Raw genomic sequence first — 18,371 nt, 5'->3', positions numbered from 1 at the left:
ACAAACTCCCCTCGCTGGGTCCCAGCAAGGTGTCTGTGTTCTGAGGCCCATGTCTGGGGGACAGCGGGCCAGGCACCCCGCAAGGAACAGAGACAGCCACGTCCAGCCAGCTCCACCGGGTGAGGTCCCAGGAGCAGAGACGCCAGCTGGGACTCTGCCCCCCGGCTGGGAAAGAGACCAGAGCCCCGCTGGGAGTCGGCTGCAGGAGATCTGAGCCCGGCCTCTGCTGCAGCGTCCCCAGCCCTGCTAAGGAAACCCTCGCGCTGAGCTACAGACCACACAAACCACAGCCCAGCCTCCAGGCTCACAGAGAGACAGGTTTTCCGCATCTCCGAGCTGCGTTGCAACACCGACGCCAGGGGCTGCTGCAGACCACGGGGCAGGGAATCGTAGAATCATAGAATACTAGGACTGGAAGGGACCTCGAGAGGTCATTGAGTCTAGTCCCCTGCCCTTGTGGCAGGACCCAGTACCATCTAGACCATCCCTGATAGACACTTATCTAACCTGCTCTTAAATATCTCCAGTGATAGAGATTCCACAACCTCCCTGGGCAATTTATTCCAGTGTCTGACCACCCTGACAGTTAGGAACTTTTTCCTAATGTCCAACCTAAACCTCCCTTGCTGCAGTTTAAGCCCATTGCTTCTTGTCCTGTCCTCAGAGGCCAAGGGGAACAAGTTTTCTCCCTCCTCCTTGTGACACCCTTTTAGATACCAGGGAAGGGAAATTTGATTAACAGCTTAGGGCATGTACCTGAATTATGCTGCTGGGTGGTTTGGCTGCCATGCTGAGCCCCAAGCAGTCTAGGGCAGTGAGACTCAGCCAGCGGTATGCACGCCCCAGGGCAGGCAGAGCTCTTCCAGGGGGTACATCAAATTGTCTCACGATTTGCCTGGCTTTCAAGCAGGCGCCATAGACCGCACAAGCAGAGACAGAACATGCTAACATTGCAGACGGACAGTACCCTGCGTGTTTGCACCTTGCGGGGTGGGAGGGGGGGTGTTCCATGCTTTGGCACGGGAGGTCTGCATGGGGGATGCTCACTAACAATCCTTCCCACCAAAAAAAACCCCCTATTCCAATCTTTTCCCACCCACACCCAACAACTCTCTGAGTACGCACCCAGGACACACCCCACAATTTCCTTCCATCTCCCCCGCCTCCCCTGTAGCCTCAACTCCCCCCAGCCTTTTGCCCTGCTTCTGGGGGTGCAGGAAATGCAGTTCGGAAATGCAGTGTACACGAATTGTTACTCACCATTCTGTGTTAATATGTCTAGCAAGGAATCCACTTCTCAAAAACCATTTCCTCAATCTTTTTAGTTGTCGAAGGGTATGTCTACACTAGCCCCCTAGTTTGAACTAGGGAGGCTAATGTAGGCATTCAAAGTTGCAAATGAAGCCCGGGATTTAAATATCCCAGGCTTTATGTGCATCTTCCCATCTGGGTGTCATTTTTAAATCCCCTTAGTCTGAACTAATTGCCCGTGGCTACATGTGGCAGTCAAATGTTAACGCGAACTAAGTCCTTAGTTCGAGTTAACTGTTACACCTCGTGGAAAAACTGGGGGGATTATATTGTGTTATCTTGACAAATCATATCTGCAGCATTTTGCAGTGTTTTCAAACATTGTGTGTGGAATTTTTCATTTGTTCACATAGAATCTTTATTCATTTTTTCATGCAGAATTCCCCCAAGGAGTGTTTAATCTGATCTATAGGCTGAAAAGCTTGGGGCTACACAGGACAAATCAGGATCCTGAAAGGGAAACAGGAGTCAAGAAAGGTTCAGAGCTCCGGTCTGCAGGGTCCTTTCCCTCTGAGATGTGGCTACCTCTGGGGTGTGTCACGGGGGCTGTTTATGCAGGTGACAGGGAGGAATTCGAGGGGCTGCTATGGGGAATGGGGTGAGGTTAGAGGTGCTGGAACAACTCGTATAGTGGGAATGTCAAGAGCTACTCAGTCAAACTGCAAAACCTGGATAGGATGGAGACCACTTTATGCCTGGCGATGCAGCACCTATTGAGGGGTAGGGAGTGATGGGAGGGGGCATTGCAGAATTCACCCTAGAATTGAAGCTGGAAGGTCTATTCTCACTTTCTTTCCTGTGTTGCGGGGGAATCGGACACAGCGCCTCAGGACTGATTCCCTAAACATTCACACACCATGTGTGGCTCCGTCCCCATAGAACTGCCCTCTCCCGGAGAGTGGAAGGAGGAAAGGGATGACTCAGTGGGGATGGGAGACACTTACGAAGCTGAGTGACATTGAGCCTCCAAAGTCTCTGAGGTGGGCAGCTCCGTGCAAGCCTCAGACAACTTGGCTCAGCTCTGGGGCCCTTAGTGATGAAGAGGCTGAGAAACCATCAGCAGAGATGGTCACTCACATTTGGGGCCGCTGCAGCCCAAGAGCAGGAGTTGGCCTGAGCTGCAGCCACTTTTTTACAAAAATTCCTTGAGAGGCATCAGAGCTGGGTTGGACCCCGGAAGTGTCTCTGGGTCAGGCGTGGTTTCTGGTTGAGCCCCACCACCCTTCCCTCTCGGTCACCCTGTGAACACCCGTGTCAAGGCTGTTCCCCACAAGAGCTCTCCAAAACCTTGCCTCTACAGGTTCTGGTACAAAAACTTGTCCCCAAAATCCTAATATCCAGAGTCTGGGGAATCTGCTGCCACTACCCAAGGGAAGAGATCACTTGGGAAACCTCCTCCCTAAGGTAAAACTTTCCCCCTCCCCCAACCTCCATTTTGCTTGGAGTCGGGAAACATAGAGGCTACGTCTAGACTGGAATGATTTTGCGGAAATATTTTTAACGGAAAAGTTTTTCCGTTAAAAGTGTATCCGCAAAAGCACGTCTAGATTGGCACGGATGCTTTTGCGCAAAAAGTGCTTTTGTGCAAAAGCATCTGTGGCCAGTGTAGATGCGATTTTGCGCAAGAAAGCCCCGATCGCCATTTTAGCCATTGGGGCTTTTTTGCACAAAACAGTTCTTCCCTGTCTACACTTGAGCACGTATTCTTGTGCAAGAGGGCTTTTTCCCGAGCGGGAGCGTGAAAGTATTTGCACAAGAAGCACTGATTTTGTACATTACAAAGTCAGTGCTCTTGCGCAAATTCAAGCGGCCAGTCTAGACGCACCCAGAGGGAATCTACAGTCAACAATGGACTCTTCCCTTGTAACTAGGCACTGAGTCCTAAGGACACAATAATCAACCAATCCCGGTTCATTCGAAAAAAGAAACAATCATTTATTATCAAAACAAAACTACAGTTGCAAGCATAGTCAAGTGGCTAGATGGAAAGAGACACCAATTGATATAGATACTCAGGGAAACCCCCTGGGCTAAAACTTAGTTACAAAGAAAAAAGAAAAATGCAATTTCCAGCTCAGACATTAGTTCCAAATTCCCAAACAAGGAAAATAACAAATCCTGATGGACTACCTAAACTTTTCTCTATTTACACATTGTAAGAAGTCCATTATTGGAGAGAAAAGTGTCTCCCATCTCCCCCAGTCTTGGAAGAAACTGCTCTGCCTCTCAAACACAGAAGAGAGAGAGAGAGTGAGAGAAAACCCTCTCTTCCACTTTGAAATTCCTACCTGCATTATTATTGGCTGACCACTCAATACCTGGGTAGATACAGGAGACATTAGTTAACCTCTTAGTCAGCGGGGGCTGGTCAGCACCCCTGGTTATGACAGCCCGTGAGAGGCCTCCCCAGGCAGCAGGCACATGAATCTCTTGCTCTGTTGGACGTGGGGATCCCGACAGGCACCCCAATGCTAGGTGCTGCACTTGTGCCCCCATCCCAGACTCGCCCAGCTCAGAGCCATCAGTCAGCCTGCAGCCAGGCCAGAGCTCACAACAGGGGTCTCCAGACAACCCCCATCTCCCTGCCCCACATGAGCTGCCCCCTGTGGCTCTGCTCAGAGCCTGGCCAGGGACAGATCAGTGCACAGCCTATCCCTCTCCCGACAGAGAGAGCCTCTGCCCCTCTCTGGGAGCTGAGCTGGGGTTTCCCTAGCCCTGCAACAAGAACACAGGGGGCGGGGGTGGGCAGACACGGCAAACAGGGTGATTAACTGCAGCCAGAGCCAGGCCGGGATGGGGAGCAGCCAGCACGGCAGTCACAGCTGGCACCTGAGAAACAGAAGGGAACTGATTTTAAAGAGGAATAAGCCCCGAGCCGGAAAAAAGCGGCAGCCATGTTCATGCAAATGCCGTGGGGAAAATTTAAATCCCCGGGGCATTTGCAATTCCGACTGGTCTCATTAGCATCCCTTTTCCAGAAAAGGTTGCCAATGTAGACACAGCCTACGAGTTTTGCTGGAAGAGGCAATGCAAATGAAGCGCAGATTAGCATTTTCTCATGCTTCATTTCCATAATCTCTCCCAATCTGTTGTTGCACAAAAACAAGCAGTGAGGACGTTTCCTTTTTGCACAAGATCCATGTGCCTCAAACACTCGCATTTTCTAGTGCCGGGTAGCCTCTGGAATCAGAGTTAAATTTGCTTCCCTCCCCAAAATGACACTGTAGAAAGCAATGAAAAAGGCTCTCGGGGTGGACAGGACAGTGAAAAGAGAGAGAGAGAGAGAGTTTATAAACCCTCTGGAACTGACTGGTGCCAAACCAGAGAATGTTTTAGACTGTGGGAAGTCAATATTGCTTAGTAGTGTTACCAACACTTCCCCTGCTTGCTGGGCAGGAGGGGAACATTTAGGGGTAAATATGAGCTAACTAACAGCACAGAACACCCTGAGCCAGGACTGGTGGCGATAAAAAAACTTGATGGGACCTCAATAAACTAGGCCAAACCCATGAAAAGTGGGCATGTGGCTAACTGAAATCATGCTGATGACATGTTGCCCGACCAGAGTGGTTCAGCCTTTATTTGTTGTCAGGGTGGATACTTACAGACTATGATCCAGTGACCCCTTCACATTTTTCTTGTTAAACTACATAGACTGCTCTTCTTGTGTCTCTCACACTAAGGCGGGTTCTTCATTCTCCTCACACTTCCCTGCAGAAAACTGAAAATCTACTTGCCAAAATACAATCTGGAGATCAAAAGGAGCCGACAGCAGCCAGTGAACAGAATTCTTTCTCCATGTCATGTTCACCAATACCGTCTATTCCCCTATTCAGCTGGCTCCAGCCTTGACTGGTCAGCGGTGTCGGGATTGTGTGCGCATTTCTGGTACCTCAGAAACTCTTCTTCCATGGTGAGGTAGAAGATGGGGTTGAAGCAGCTGTTGACATATGTCAGGACACAAGCAAATGCGCTTCCTCTTTCCAGAAGAGGCGGAGGATGCGTAGCTGAGAGCTGCAGAAAGTAGAAGACGTGATATGGCAGCCAGCCGAGGAAAAAGGTCGGGATCAAGCTGCAGAGGATCTTGAGAGGCTGGGTGGCCTGGATTGGATGGTTCCTTCTCAGCCTGGCAGCATGAATGATGTAGAAGATTGAGATGACGATCAAGGCTAATGGGATCAGGAACCCGACCAGGAACTGGATTGCAACGGCGACCTTTGCCCTCCCTTCATCCAGTGGGAAATGCATGCTGGTGCTGGCAGTTGAGGGGAGGAATTCACAGAGGTCACCGTATCGTAAGCTGAACCCAGCAGACAGGGCCCATACAAATAGACCCTCCCAGAAGGCCAGGGAAGCTGTGCGGTGTTTCTGGGCCCACTCAGGCCATGCAGTGAGGACGCAGCGATGGATGCTGATGGCCGTGAGGAGGAAGGCACTGGAGAACATGTGCAGGGAGGTGATGGTGCTGCTCAGCCTCCTGGCCCAGTCTAAGTCAGGGATGAAGATGAAGATGAATCTGAGGGGCAGGCAGAGGATGAAGATGAAATCGGAAACGGCCCGGTTCAGGAACCACACGGCGCTGGACGTCCTCTCCATACGGCAGCCGGTGACGAAGAGGACGTACCCGTTGCACAACACCCCGGTTGGGAAGGCCATGCAGCAGAGCACCACCAAGATGGTCCAGTACACCATTCTTGGAGGAGCTGCTGTCACAGTATCTCCCCCTTCTCCTCAAGGCTGGGGCAGGGCAGGGCAGATGTTGTTCTGAGGGAAGGAAGGAAGAGCAATGAAAAGGGCTCCAGGAGAAGACAGAGAGAGACAGATGCAGAGTTTATGATCTTCCAAATCCTGTGCTGAACTCAGACCGACCATTGGCCCCATTGGCTAGAAGACCTTAGAAGAACAGAACGACAGGGTGAGCAGTGGGGGTGAAATTGTCGTCTCATCTGAGCCCTGCCAAGATACAGCGTTTGTTGTGTCTGTCCTCAGCCCGAATGGTTTGTGTTTCTGCACAATAGCAGGGATTTTAACTAAACCAAATGTATATATTTTTAAAAACCCACATTTGCTTCTTGCTCAAAAGTTGGATTTTTAGGCAACATAGTGACCTGGGAGCAAAGACAGAGACATACGATACCTCCCTATCTCCCCCAAAGTCCCAAATGTTCGTCTTACTCATAGTGTCCCGCAGTGCTGGCAATCCCACGTTGGATCAATGTTAAAAATTAACAAATTATCCTTTCATCTTTTTTTAATATTCAATTTTTTTAAATCCATTTTTCTCCCGCCACTCTGCATGTTGAAGCAGACATTTTGGGTTTGAGGCTTATGGAGGTGAGCTACTGGAGCAGGCAAAATCCCCACAGAGCCCTTCCTCCCCCCAACATGGAAACCTCTGGTGATGAAAAGGTTCCAAGGAGGAGGAAAGTAAGATAAAAAAGCCACCCAGAAAAACACCAAAGAGTGAAGAGAGCAGGAACAAGCCAAAAGTTTTATTTTTAATGAAAGGACATTTCTAGAGACTATTTTGCTGTATAGACCAGGAGTCAGGACTCCTGGTTTCATCCCAGACTCTGCCACTAAAATGCTCAGTGGGTTTGGGCAAGGCACATCATGGCCCCGTGCCTCAGTTTCCCCTCTGACCATTTGCCTGTTTAGAGTGTGAGTTGGCTGTGGCCAGACTGTTTCTCCCTGTGGATTGGGGCAGCACCTGGTATAACGGGACCCCGAACTCAGTCAGGGTCTGTGCAACGCCGGGTGGGAGGCAGCCCCTGAGCTTGGTCGGAGTCTGTGCCGCACCCTAAACTCTGACAATGGGATGGGCAAATAATATCAACCGGCTCCATCCAGAGGTGATGAGGGGAGGAGCTGGGGAGAGCAGGAGGAGGAGATCCAGGGAAGAGCAATGGGGGGCGGAATGAGATCTAATGGGCAGCTGGAGGGTTTCTGTCTATTCCTTACCCGTGTCTCGGGCAGACGCAGTGACGCAGAGCCGACCCCTGTCCCAAGTCCCCTCACGATGCCTGCAGCTCACCCAGACTGGCCCAGCCAGCAACAAGAAGCCGTTCATATGGGGGGATCTCTGTGGGGAGGGAGCCGTGGGGGGAGATCACAGGACGTGGCTGGGTCCGATCACGTCTGCAAAGCCTGGAAGGTTTCCAGCTCCCACAGCTCTAAGCAGAGCTCATAGAAACCACGAGCTCCCCCCGCTGGGCCACGGCACAGTGTCTGCATTTGGCTCTCACGTCCTGGGGCCAGCAGGGGAAACACCCAGGGGGGAGCTGGGGCTGAGACAGCCACATCCAGCCAGCTCCCCGGGGGAGGTCCCAGGAGCAGAGACCCCAGCTGGGACTTGTCTCCCAGCCGCTCCAACCTGGGAACAAGACCAGACCCGCTGGGAGTCAGCTGCTAAGGAAACCCTCGCGCTGGGCTAGAGACCACACAAACCACAGCCCGGCCTCCAACAAGCCTGGGGCGCATTTTGGTTCAGCCTGAATCCCCAGGGCAGCCAAGTTCAGGCCAGCCTGGGCCCCGTCCCCAAGGAACCTTGCTGGGGTGCAGGGAGGGGGTTTCTCCATTGGATTAGGGATGTAAAATGTCAATGAGGTGTGTCAAATCTCAGAGGTGCTGAATGACTGAGGAGGGGTCAGAGAAGGGCCTGGAGGATGATTAACGGCCAGGAGCCCAGCTGGGGCAGAGACAAAGTCTGCAAGCACTGGCTATTTATAGTGTTTTCAGCTTGCAAAACTTGCTGCTGCTGCCTGTACCTTAGGACCAGGTCTACACTACCGGAGAGATGGATTTCCACTCCATACGGCTGAATGTCGTGCCTTGCATGTTCAAAAGTTAAGATATACAACTCCAATTTCTCTCATTACCTTCCCTTACTCCTTATGACCCCATGGAGTATGGGAGTTGACAGGGGCACTATCAGCGGTCAATTTAGGAGGTCCTTACTAGACCTGCTAAATCAAACCCCAGAAGATCGATCTCCAGAGTGTCAATTTCTGGGTAAGTGCAGACAAGCCCCAAGACAACTGTGAGAGTTAATCTCTCTAGGCTCAGGTCTCCCCATCTTCCTAAGCTTTTCTGCACACCCCACCGCTTTGCTCTGCCTCGCCTCACTTTGACTCTCTGTGAGTTAATAGTTAAAAGTTCCCTTTTTTATAGAACCGTCCAAAAAATAAAACAATTGAAAAAAGAACAAAGCAACAAACAAAAAACCAGGTAAAAGCTTTACTTTAAATACATCCAGTCAATGAATTATTTTAACACTGGCGTGTGCAACAGCTGGAATTACTCCTAACTTTTTGGAAAATATGATTCCTTAGCATCAGAAATGCTGCCCCTGCTTCTAAGTCTAAGACTAATATTTGAAACTTCGGCTTTTCTTATTACCACAAAGCATAGTTTTAAATTAGAGTTAATATAAAGTAATGGAAAATGAAATAAGTGACTAAATTAATAGAACAAATTTGGCAAATATTAATATAAATTGTATCAATTTTTATTAAGTTTTAATGAGAAATGTAATAACTTACCTATTTACATGTTTAACCCTTTTGTTTCTTTTTGTTTGTGTGTTTGTTTTTGATTTATCTATTATATATTTGAGAGAGTTTGTCTGTTTTTTTCAAGAACTCCTAAACGGTAAGAGCCAGGACCACCAAATTCGGCATGACAACCGAAAGCAATGTCAGGGTTTGCTTGTGCCTGGAAAATGGGATGTGCCTGGAATAGGATTGCTTCTCGTCAAACCAAGCAGAAAAAAAGAGACGGAATCAAGACATCACTGAGCAAACATTGAAACATACTGAACCAAGATGAGCCAGAAAAACAGGATGAACTTGCAAGAGGGTCGCTTCTCATAGAAAAGAGATAAAATGGAGAATTTTGGAATAGCGCTGTCAGGGCACAGCTAACTCCATTATTGAGCTTTGAAAACTAGAAGACAATGTTATTGGAAATGAAATGGTCTACAGCCATTTTTTTAAATTAAAACATAGCGACTGATAAGAGTTTATAGGGATGAAGAAAAACCTCCCCACACTTAATGGAATTCCCATTTAAAAAAAATTAAACTAAAAAATGTTAACAATCCCTTTCTTTAAAGAAATCCAAAATAAACATGAACATCATAAAAAGAACACTGTATTTAAAAAAAAAACCCACTCACTTCAATCAAGCATGTACCTTTTCCTTTTATTAAAAAACCCACAACCCTGAATTAAGGATCTGAGATAAATGTGCTCATCTTGTTTAGTTATAAATAGAATTCTGGCGCCATGCGTTTGTAAGTGTAAGTTGTCCTGTATGTTATGTATGTTGTCCTTTGTTGAGTGCTGTGTGTTACATGGCTAGTTTTAATTCTCATTTTGTTGCAACAAAAGTCAATTTCATACCCTTTTACTTAAAAACGTAGCCCCAGCACCCAACAGGGAGCTGTGTCTTTAAGAGACCCCGGGGGGAACGACGGGGGGAGTGTGAGCTTGGGCTGTGTCTGAGTCACTGTTGCTGGGCTGATTTACCCTCCACAGCCTGACGCTCCTGGAGTTCGGGGCAGCGGGTCTGTGGCTTAGAAAACAGCCCTGCTCTGTTGTAAAACCCAGATGATTATTTGTGTCCTCATCACAAGATTTGATAAAATTATTTAATTAAATTCAATCCTTGTGGGACTTGAAGGGGGGAGGCTGGCCCTGTGCTGGCCCTGCTGAAAGTCCTTAGAGACCGAACGCTGGGTCACCAGCTACTCTCTGTGGGAGTTGGGTGTTTTTTTAAGGCACTGGAGAAGGGCAGGGAAGTCTGGCCCAGCCAAGCTTACATGAGCACTTTCCGAAGCAGTCCCAATTACTCCCAGTTCCTACCAGGGTTGCCAGATACCTTCACAAAAAATCCTGAACGGGCAGGGAAAAATTGGTTGCGAACAAAAAAAAAAAAGAGGTTTCTGTGACTTTAAATTACCATGCTCCTAGCTCCCCTGCTCTCGCACATGCTGCCGGCCATCCCTCCGAGGAAAACAGAAAATACCAGACATTTTACATCTCCGGTATTCTCTGTTTTTTTACTGGACAGAAGTCCAAAGTACCAAACTGTCCAGGCCAAAACCGGACACCTGGCAACCCTAGTTCCTACCCTGCAGACCCTTCCCAGGCAGAGCCAGAGTCCCTCCCCTGCAGGGAAAATCCCCAACAGCCTCTGAAATGTCCTGCTCCATCAAAGCCTCCACCAGCTCCAGCTTCCAGCAGCAGCTCCTGGTCTGGGCCCAGCTCCACCCCAGCCACCTGGTTCCTCCCTGCAAACTGGAGCCCACCACCTGCTCTCCCTGCATTGCCTGGAAGAGAAGCCATTTCCCCCCTTTTCCCAAGGGATCATGGGAGTTGTAGTCTCTATGGCTAGATTGCAGACTCTTCCCAGAAAAGTCAGAGGCTCCTATAGGAAAAGGGGCCTAGGATAGAGAGGGATCAGTTTGTCAAAATCCACTGAACATTTTTGTTGTCTGTTTTGTTACATATCTGCTGACAGGCATTTTGAAATGAATGACCAGCAATAACTGAAACTGGAGTGATTATACTGGGTTAGTTTGACAGATAGTATTTGCAGCATTTTGCAGAATTTTAAAATATTTACGCAGCATTTTTTTTTTGTCCTTGCGGAATGTTTAATTTGGGGGGCAGAATTCGCCCAGAGGTATTTAAGCTGCTCTATAGCCTGTCCAGGAAATGAAAGTACAACAATTGTACAGTGCTATTGATTGACCGATTATACAATGGCACGGTAAAATGTGAAGGCAAACAGTGTGACAGCACCAGTGCACAGAGACACTTGTGTTTCTAGCTCTGATTTGGTGCACAAGGCGTTTTGAAGTGCAGAGAAACTTGGGGCTACGCAGGACGAGTCAGAATCCTGCAAGGGGAAGAGGAGTGGGAAAGATTCAGCGCCACTGGTCTGCAGGGTCCTTTTCCTCTGAGATGTGGCCACCTCTGTGGTGTGTCATGGGGGCTGTTTATACAGGTGACAAGCAGGAATTTGGAGGAGGGACTGCTGTGGGGAGTGCGGGGGATGGGCTCAGGGATGCTGGGACAGTTTGCATAGTGGGGGTGCTGAGAGCCACTGAGTCAAACTGCAAACCCTGGAGAGCCTGAAAACTGGGAGCTGTCCTCTTGGGAGGGGAGGTGCACGGGGCGGGGGTGGGGTGCATTTGGCTGGTGTAGGAGATGCTCATGAAGCTGACTCTGCAAAGCCCCTGAGGTGGCCAGTTCCGAGCAAGCCTCAAACAGCTCGTCCCAGCCTGGGCCCGCTCATGACGCAGGGTCTGAGAAACCATCTGCAGAGACGGTCGCCCACATCCGTGGTAGCTGCAGCCCCAGAGCAGGAGCTGGGCTGCAGCCGCGTTGTTGCAAAATGGCAGCTCGTTCGCACCTTGAGAAGCACCAGACCCAGCGCAGGCCCGTGAAGTGACGCTGGGTGGGGGGTGATTTGTGGGGAGCCCCATCGTCCTTTGGCCCTGGTCACCCCATGAGAGGCCTCCCCACGCGTCAGGCACATGAATCTCTAGCTCTGTTGGACGTGGGGCCGTGACAGGCTGTAACCCCCTGCCAGGCCCTGCACTTGCACCCCCATCCCCAGGCAGGGACTCGCCCGGCTCAGAGCCACCAGTCACCCCTCAGCCAGGCTGGAGTTCAGAACACGGGGCACCAGCTAATCCCCAGCTCCCAGCCCCCCAGACCTACCCCCTCTGGCTCTGCTCAGAACATGGCCAGGAGCAGCTCAGTGCCCAGCCCTCACTCCCCCAATGGGGGGATTCCTCCCCTGCCGACTCTGGGTGCCAGGGTGTGGGTTCCCAAGCCCGGCGACCAGATCACACAGGGTGGGGGGCGGGGGTGTACATGGCAAACAGGATGATTAGCTGCAGCCAGAGCCAGGCCAGGCTGGGGAGCAGCCAGCATGGGGGTCCCAGCTGGCACCTGGGAAACAGAAGGGAACTTGCAGGCTGGGGGTACAAACGAAGCTGGATTTGAACTGAGCCGCATCCTCCCTGCAGGTGGGACCAGCCTGGGGCAAATCCTCAGCCAACAGGCCGGGACTGTCCTCCAGCTGGGACACCCGCCCCCTCAAGCGCTCTGGTGCCCAGACATGTCTCCAGGGGCTGAGCAGGAGGGTTAGACCCAGTATCTTAATCCCCCTTTGCTGCGAGGTGGGTCAGGCCGTCCCCACGGTCTGTGCTCTCGGAAACCTCCCTTGTCGGCAGCTCCTGGGATGGTGGATTCTTTGCTGGGAGCTGATGAGCCCTGAGCCCTAGTCTGGCTGCACCATGGTCTGGTTATGCTTATAAAGAGCACAAGGGACCTTTCTCAGGGGAAAAGGCAACACGCCGCGTTTATTGAGTACAGTCGAAAAGCAGTTAGCGTCTGATAACACAGACACACACACCCAGACAGACAGACACACACACACACAGACACACACACAGACAGACAGACACACACACACACCCATCTTGCCAGTTGATGTTTATAATGACCAGTCTGTTGCTCGCCTTCACTAGTCGGCCATGCCAGTGAAGTACGAGGCTCAGGACCTGGCTCCTTTCGGCCCGGGCTGAGATCTCAGTGGACGTGGCAGCTGATCCCGAAGTCTGTGGCCGCGCAGCCCTTTCTTAGAGCAGTTTCCCTGCATTGGGGCCAGTGGGGTGTTGCATCGTCAGGCCGCCTTGAGAGGGGCTTGTTTTCTCCAGTTGCTCTTCTCACCCCTTATCTATTGTCCCATCAGTCTGGTTTCGGTCACTGCTGTCTTGTCTGGATTGAGAACTCCCAGCCTTCCTCCTTCAGCGTCCGCAATATGCCCCCTTCTCACGTTGGGATGCGGTGTCCCTGTCTGTCCTGGTCCCTCCCTAGAACACCTGGTGATGGCTTCCCTGCTTATCTCGTCCCACACGCATCCCTCATTCACACACCAGGGAGCGTTCATGAACATAGACACAATATCAGCCTTTGGGCGAGGACGCCCAGTCCCCGTTTTCAGGGACACCACCAATCTTTTCCACAATATTCTTCTCAAGTAATATTCATAAAGGTTTTGTTCTTGTCCTGAACATCAGACACACGCCGTCTGCCTAATGCTAAACTATGACGCCATTATCCTAACTTAAATATGGCGAAAATAGAAAGTTACACTACAGCCATACCGGAAGAGCTGGGTGTGAGTGTTCCCAAAATCACAACCGATGTCAGGAGCACACACACAGCAACACTTCACAGCCTCCCCGAGACTGCAACACACCCAATCCAACAGTAGATCAAGACTCTTGACATTACACCTCACAAGGCAGGCTCAGTACATGACACGTAACTACGTGAGTCTGACGCTGGTGAGCTTGGGGATCCCAGGGCGCTGTTTGGAGGTGCAGGCTGCCAAAGCCTCCCACATTCTATTTAACATCTCTACATTTAAACCCCACCTCACCCCATTAGCTTCCAAATCAGAGCTTGATGTGCCTGCTATTTGCAAATGTTTGGTGGCAATTTGTACTATTGTCAAATGTTACCCTATGGCTGCAGCATTCGCCGTATTTTGCATTTTTCTGAAAGCACCAGACCCTGGGATCAGATGATTGGGGGGGGGGGGGATTTCAGCTTCCTTTTCTTTTTTTTCTTTAAGTAAGTTTCTTGCCTACCTTGTGTCAGAAAAAAGCTTGAAATGGTCACCAAAAAGAACCCAAATGTCTTTCTTTTCAACAAATCTCCTGATGTTTTTGGTGAACTGTGAGATTGAAAGACTCAGGCATGGCACTGAAGGTGGAGGGCTAGATTTTTAGAAGTGGCCAAGGGCGTTAGGTGCCAAATTCCCATTGAAGGTCAACAGGAGTTATGCTCCTAACTCACAGAGGTGCTTTTGAAAATCTTCAGTTCAAATAGATCATGTACTGGCAAGACCACTAAACAGTGATAATTTTAAGTGCTGATGTACAAAAGGTAGAAGTCTGAATAATAAGATGAGTGAACTCGAGTGTCCCAGATGAAGGGAGGAGATTGATGTAACAGGCAATACAGAAACTTGGTGGGAGGAGGACAAGCAATGGGACATGGTCATACTCGGATACAAAATCTACTGGCAGGAGAGAACAGGTCGTGCAGAGGGGGATGTGGCGCTATATGTGAAAGAAAGGGTAGAATGAACTGAAATGAACCAACTGGTACCATAGAATCTCTATGGATAGTAATTAAGAATCAGAATAAAGCAGTAGGGAGATACCAGCGACCACCCAACCAGGATGTTGAAAGTGAGTGTGAAATGCTGGGGGTGGGTACAGAGGCTCTAAATACTAACAACTCAATAATAATGGGAGAGTTCAACTATCCCAGTTGAATGTGTGCCCCTCCTCTCAGGATGGGAGGTGGACAGTAAGTTTCTTGCCACCTTAAATGACTGCTTCTTGGAGCACCTAGTCCTGAAACCCAAGGGGAGAGACAATGTTTGATTTAGTCCCAGATGGAGAACAGGCTTGGGTCCCAGAGATGAATACAGCTGGATCGCTAGGTGATAGTGACCATCATATAATTAAATTGAACATCCGTGTGGTGGGGACGGCTCCACAGAAGCTCACAGTTGTGATATTTAATTTCCAAAAGGAGAACTTCTCAAAAATGGGGAAGTCAATCAGAAATGAAAAGGGACGGGGCCAAAGGTGAAATCCCTGCTCCCTGCATGGAGACTCTTTTAAAAGATGCCACAGCTGAGAGTCAACTGAAACCTGTACCCCAAATAAAAACAATGGTAAGATAAAAACGTGCCACTTTGGCTACACAACACAGTAAAAGCAGTTCTGAGAGGCCGAGGGGTGTCCTTTCAAAATGGAAGTTAAATCCTAGTGAGGAAAAGAGAGAGGAACATGAACTTTGTCAGATGACGTATAAACATATAGTTGGGGAGGCCCAAGAGAAGCTGAAGAACAGCCAGCCAAAGACACAAAAAGTAATAGCAGGGCCATTAGCGGCTGAAACCCGGGATGGTGTCTCTAACATCTGTTTGCTAGAGGCTGGGTATGGACGACAGGGGAGGGATCACTTGGTGATTCCCTGTTCTCTCAATGCCCTCTAGAGTACTTGGTACTGGCCACTATCAGGACACTGGGCTAGACGGCCCCCACAAATCTAAGAACGAACAAAACCTCAAACTCGAATCTGTTTTGTTAAAGTCGATGAATCGATTCTTTTAAGTGTCTAAGGAACCATCATCATCATCTCATCAGACCTCCCATATTGAACGGGCCAGAGAGTGCTCCCCCCCATAATTCCAAGAGCAGAGCTTTTAGAAAAACACGCAAGCTTGGTTTGAAAATGCCAGTGATGGAAGATCCACCATGAACCCTGGGAATTTGCTCAGAGGGATCCCTACCTCACTGTTAAAAACGTATAGCTCGTTTCCAGATCAAATTTGTCTAGGTTCAGCTTCTGTTCACTCAACCCCCCTTAGACCTTCCTCAGCTAGACAAGGGAGATCTTTATTAAATATTTGTTCCCCAGGGAGGTAATCACAGACTCTGATCACTCCCAATCTCTTTGTTAGGCTAAATAGCTCGAGATCCTTGAGTCTATCACTCAAAGGTAGATTTCCTAACCCTGTAACTCTTCTTGTGGCTCTTCTCTGAAATAGACAAGAAAATTAGCTTGATTAAAAAAGGCACTTATGGAAGAAGAAGCCGGTATGGGAACCAGGGCACAGAATTCTTTCCCCGTGCCGATATCAACAATTCTATCTATTCCCTTATTCATCCAGATCCTGCCTTGTGTTGGTGGTGGTGTGGGGGGGTGCGTGCCCATTCCTGATACCTCTGAAACTCTTCCCCCATGGTGAGGTAGAAGGAGGGGTTGAGGCAGCTGTTGAAATACATCAGGATACAAACAAAAACACTTACTGTGTCCAGACACAGAGGGGATGCAACTGACAAGAACAGGAAGGAGAAGACGAGGTACGGCAGTCAGCAGAGGAGAAATGTCGGGATCAAGCCAAGAAGGCTCTTGAGTGGATTGGATCAATTGGCTCCTTCTCAGCCTGGCAATTAGTATGATGTAGAAGGTTGGAAACCAGATCAAGGCTAATGGGATCAGAAACCCGCCCAGGAACAGGATCCCAACGGCGGCTTTTTCCACTGGAGAAATCATGCTGGTGCTGGCAGGTGGGAAGAGGGATTCCCAGAGGTCACCGTACTGCAAGCTGAACCCAGCAGACCGGGCCCATGTAACCAGACCCATCGAGAAGGCCAGGGAGGCCGTGAGGCATTTCTGGGCCCACTCAGGCTGTGCCGCGAGGACGCAGCGATGGACGCTGATGGCCGTGAGGAGGAAGGCACTGGAGAACATGTGCAGGGAGGTGACGGAGCTGCTCAGCCTCCTGGCCCAGTCTAAGTGGGGGATCAAGATGGAGTCGAATCTGAGGAGCAGGCAGACGATGAAGATGAAATCAGCTACGACCCTGTTCAAGAACCACAAGTGCTGACCCTCCTCTGCACTCGGGTGCTGGTGACGAAGAGGACGCAGCTGTTCAATGACACTCCAGCCAGGAAGATCGTCCCATCCAGCACCAGCGGAAGGGCTGGGGAGTCCATGCTTGGAGAAGTTACTGATACCACGTCCCCTCCTTCCTCCCAGGGCTGGGCGCGGGCAGCGCAGCCGCTGTTCTGAGCAAAGGAAGGAAGAGCCATGAAAAGGGCTGCGAGGGCAGAGAGACAGAGTTTATAATCCCCTAGATCCTAGACCCATTTTCTGGAAATGGGTGACTGGGGAGGGATCGCATGAGGATTCCCTGTTGTGTTCCCTCCCTCTGCGGGCATCTGGCTTTTGCCACTGTGGGCAGACAGGACACGGGGCTAGATGGACCTGGCCGTTCTGACATCCTTGTGTTCTGAGCTCAACTCAAACAGCATCTCACATCCCCTCTTGTTGGCCAGTGGCACCAATGGTTCCAAGGCCATTGAAACCGAGAGGCACCGAGTTAGAAGGGGACCGTGCAGGTCGTCTCATCTTTTGCCTGTTTATTCGCTGCCTGGAAATTCCTGGGGTTTACAGAGTGTCGGTGTTTTCTACTAAATCAAATATTTAAATAACCCATTTGCTTCTTGCCGAATGTGTGGGTTTCTAGGCAGGGGTGGGGTATCCTGGATGCAGACCCAGAGTGTGAGACATCTCTCCCTCCTCCTCCCACCCCGCCTCACTTTCTGACTGCGATTCCCAGATAATCCTTTTACATTTTGCTTTCCAAAGGGCAGGGGAGTCCTGTCTTTGGTTGAAGAGTTAACGAATGATCATTTCCCCACCTTTCCTTTCAAGAATATTTTAAAGTGAGTCTTCTCTCCCTCTTCCTGTTTGGAAGTGCAGCTTTTCTGCACATTTGAGGTATCTGAAGGGATAAATTAGAGGAGGAAACATCCCCACCAGAAGACCACACCCCCATCGAAACCTCCAGGAACAGAGAGCAGCTTCCAAGGAGGAGAAAAGTGGAGCTTGAAATGACAAAGAGAAAAACACCCACCCTTCAAACACAGAGGAAGAATAGAGAAGTAACAATCAAGCACGACAAAAGAAGAGAGCGATGGTTTTTATTAAAGGAAGGCTACTGCTGGAGTCTATTTCAGTGGTCAAGACGGGCAGTCAGGACTCCTGGGTTCTCCCCAGACTCTCCCACTGAACTGCTCATGGAGTTTTGACACATCAAGTCACGGGCCCGTTCCTCAGTTTCCCCTCCATACATTTGTTGAGAGTGTGAGCTGGCTATGGCCAGGCCCATTTCTCCCTTAGGGTCCCTGCAGCGCTAAGCTTACTGGGACCCCCAATCTGTCAGGGTCTGGGCATCCAAGGTCTATGAAAACAGGACCCACAAAACCAGTTCAGCTGTCTCTGTCTGGAGCCGATGAGAGGAGTGGATGGGAACAGAAGGAAAAGAGCAGACCCAAGAGGCGGGGGGGGGGGGGGGGGGGGGGTAAAAGGAGACCCACTGAGGCAGCCGGAGGGTTTCCCTCATTTCCTTACCTGTGTTGTGGGGGGAGGTGGCATCTCAGAGTCGAT

The 18,371-nt window shown here is 50.0% G+C and overlaps 1 protein-coding gene and 1 pseudogene across 1 annotated transcript; both read right to left on the bottom strand.

Annotated features, from left to right (window-relative positions):
- Positions 1 to 4,771: 4,771 nt before the first annotated feature.
- On the bottom strand, positions 4,772 to 6,328 carry LOC102453209 (chemerin-like receptor 1). The gene has a single exon (XM_006113695.2). The coding sequence runs from the start codon at positions 6,001 to 6,003 to the stop codon at positions 5,140 to 5,142; it is 864 nt and encodes a 287-aa protein (XP_006113757.2). The 5' UTR covers positions 6,004 to 6,328; the 3' UTR covers positions 4,772 to 5,139.
- A 7,905-nt stretch (positions 6,329 to 14,233) lies between these two features.
- LOC142819593 (C5a anaphylatoxin chemotactic receptor 1-like) lies at positions 14,234 to 16,950 on the bottom strand (annotated as a pseudogene).
- Positions 16,951 to 18,371: the final 1,421 nt, after the last annotated feature.

The sequence above is a fragment of the Pelodiscus sinensis genome, chromosome 24 (assembly GCF_049634645.1).
Source record: "Pelodiscus sinensis isolate JC-2024 chromosome 24, ASM4963464v1, whole genome shotgun sequence".
Lineage (NCBI taxonomy): Eukaryota > Metazoa > Chordata > Testudines > Trionychidae > Pelodiscus > Pelodiscus sinensis.
This window is presented reverse-complemented; position numbering and strand designations above follow the sequence as displayed.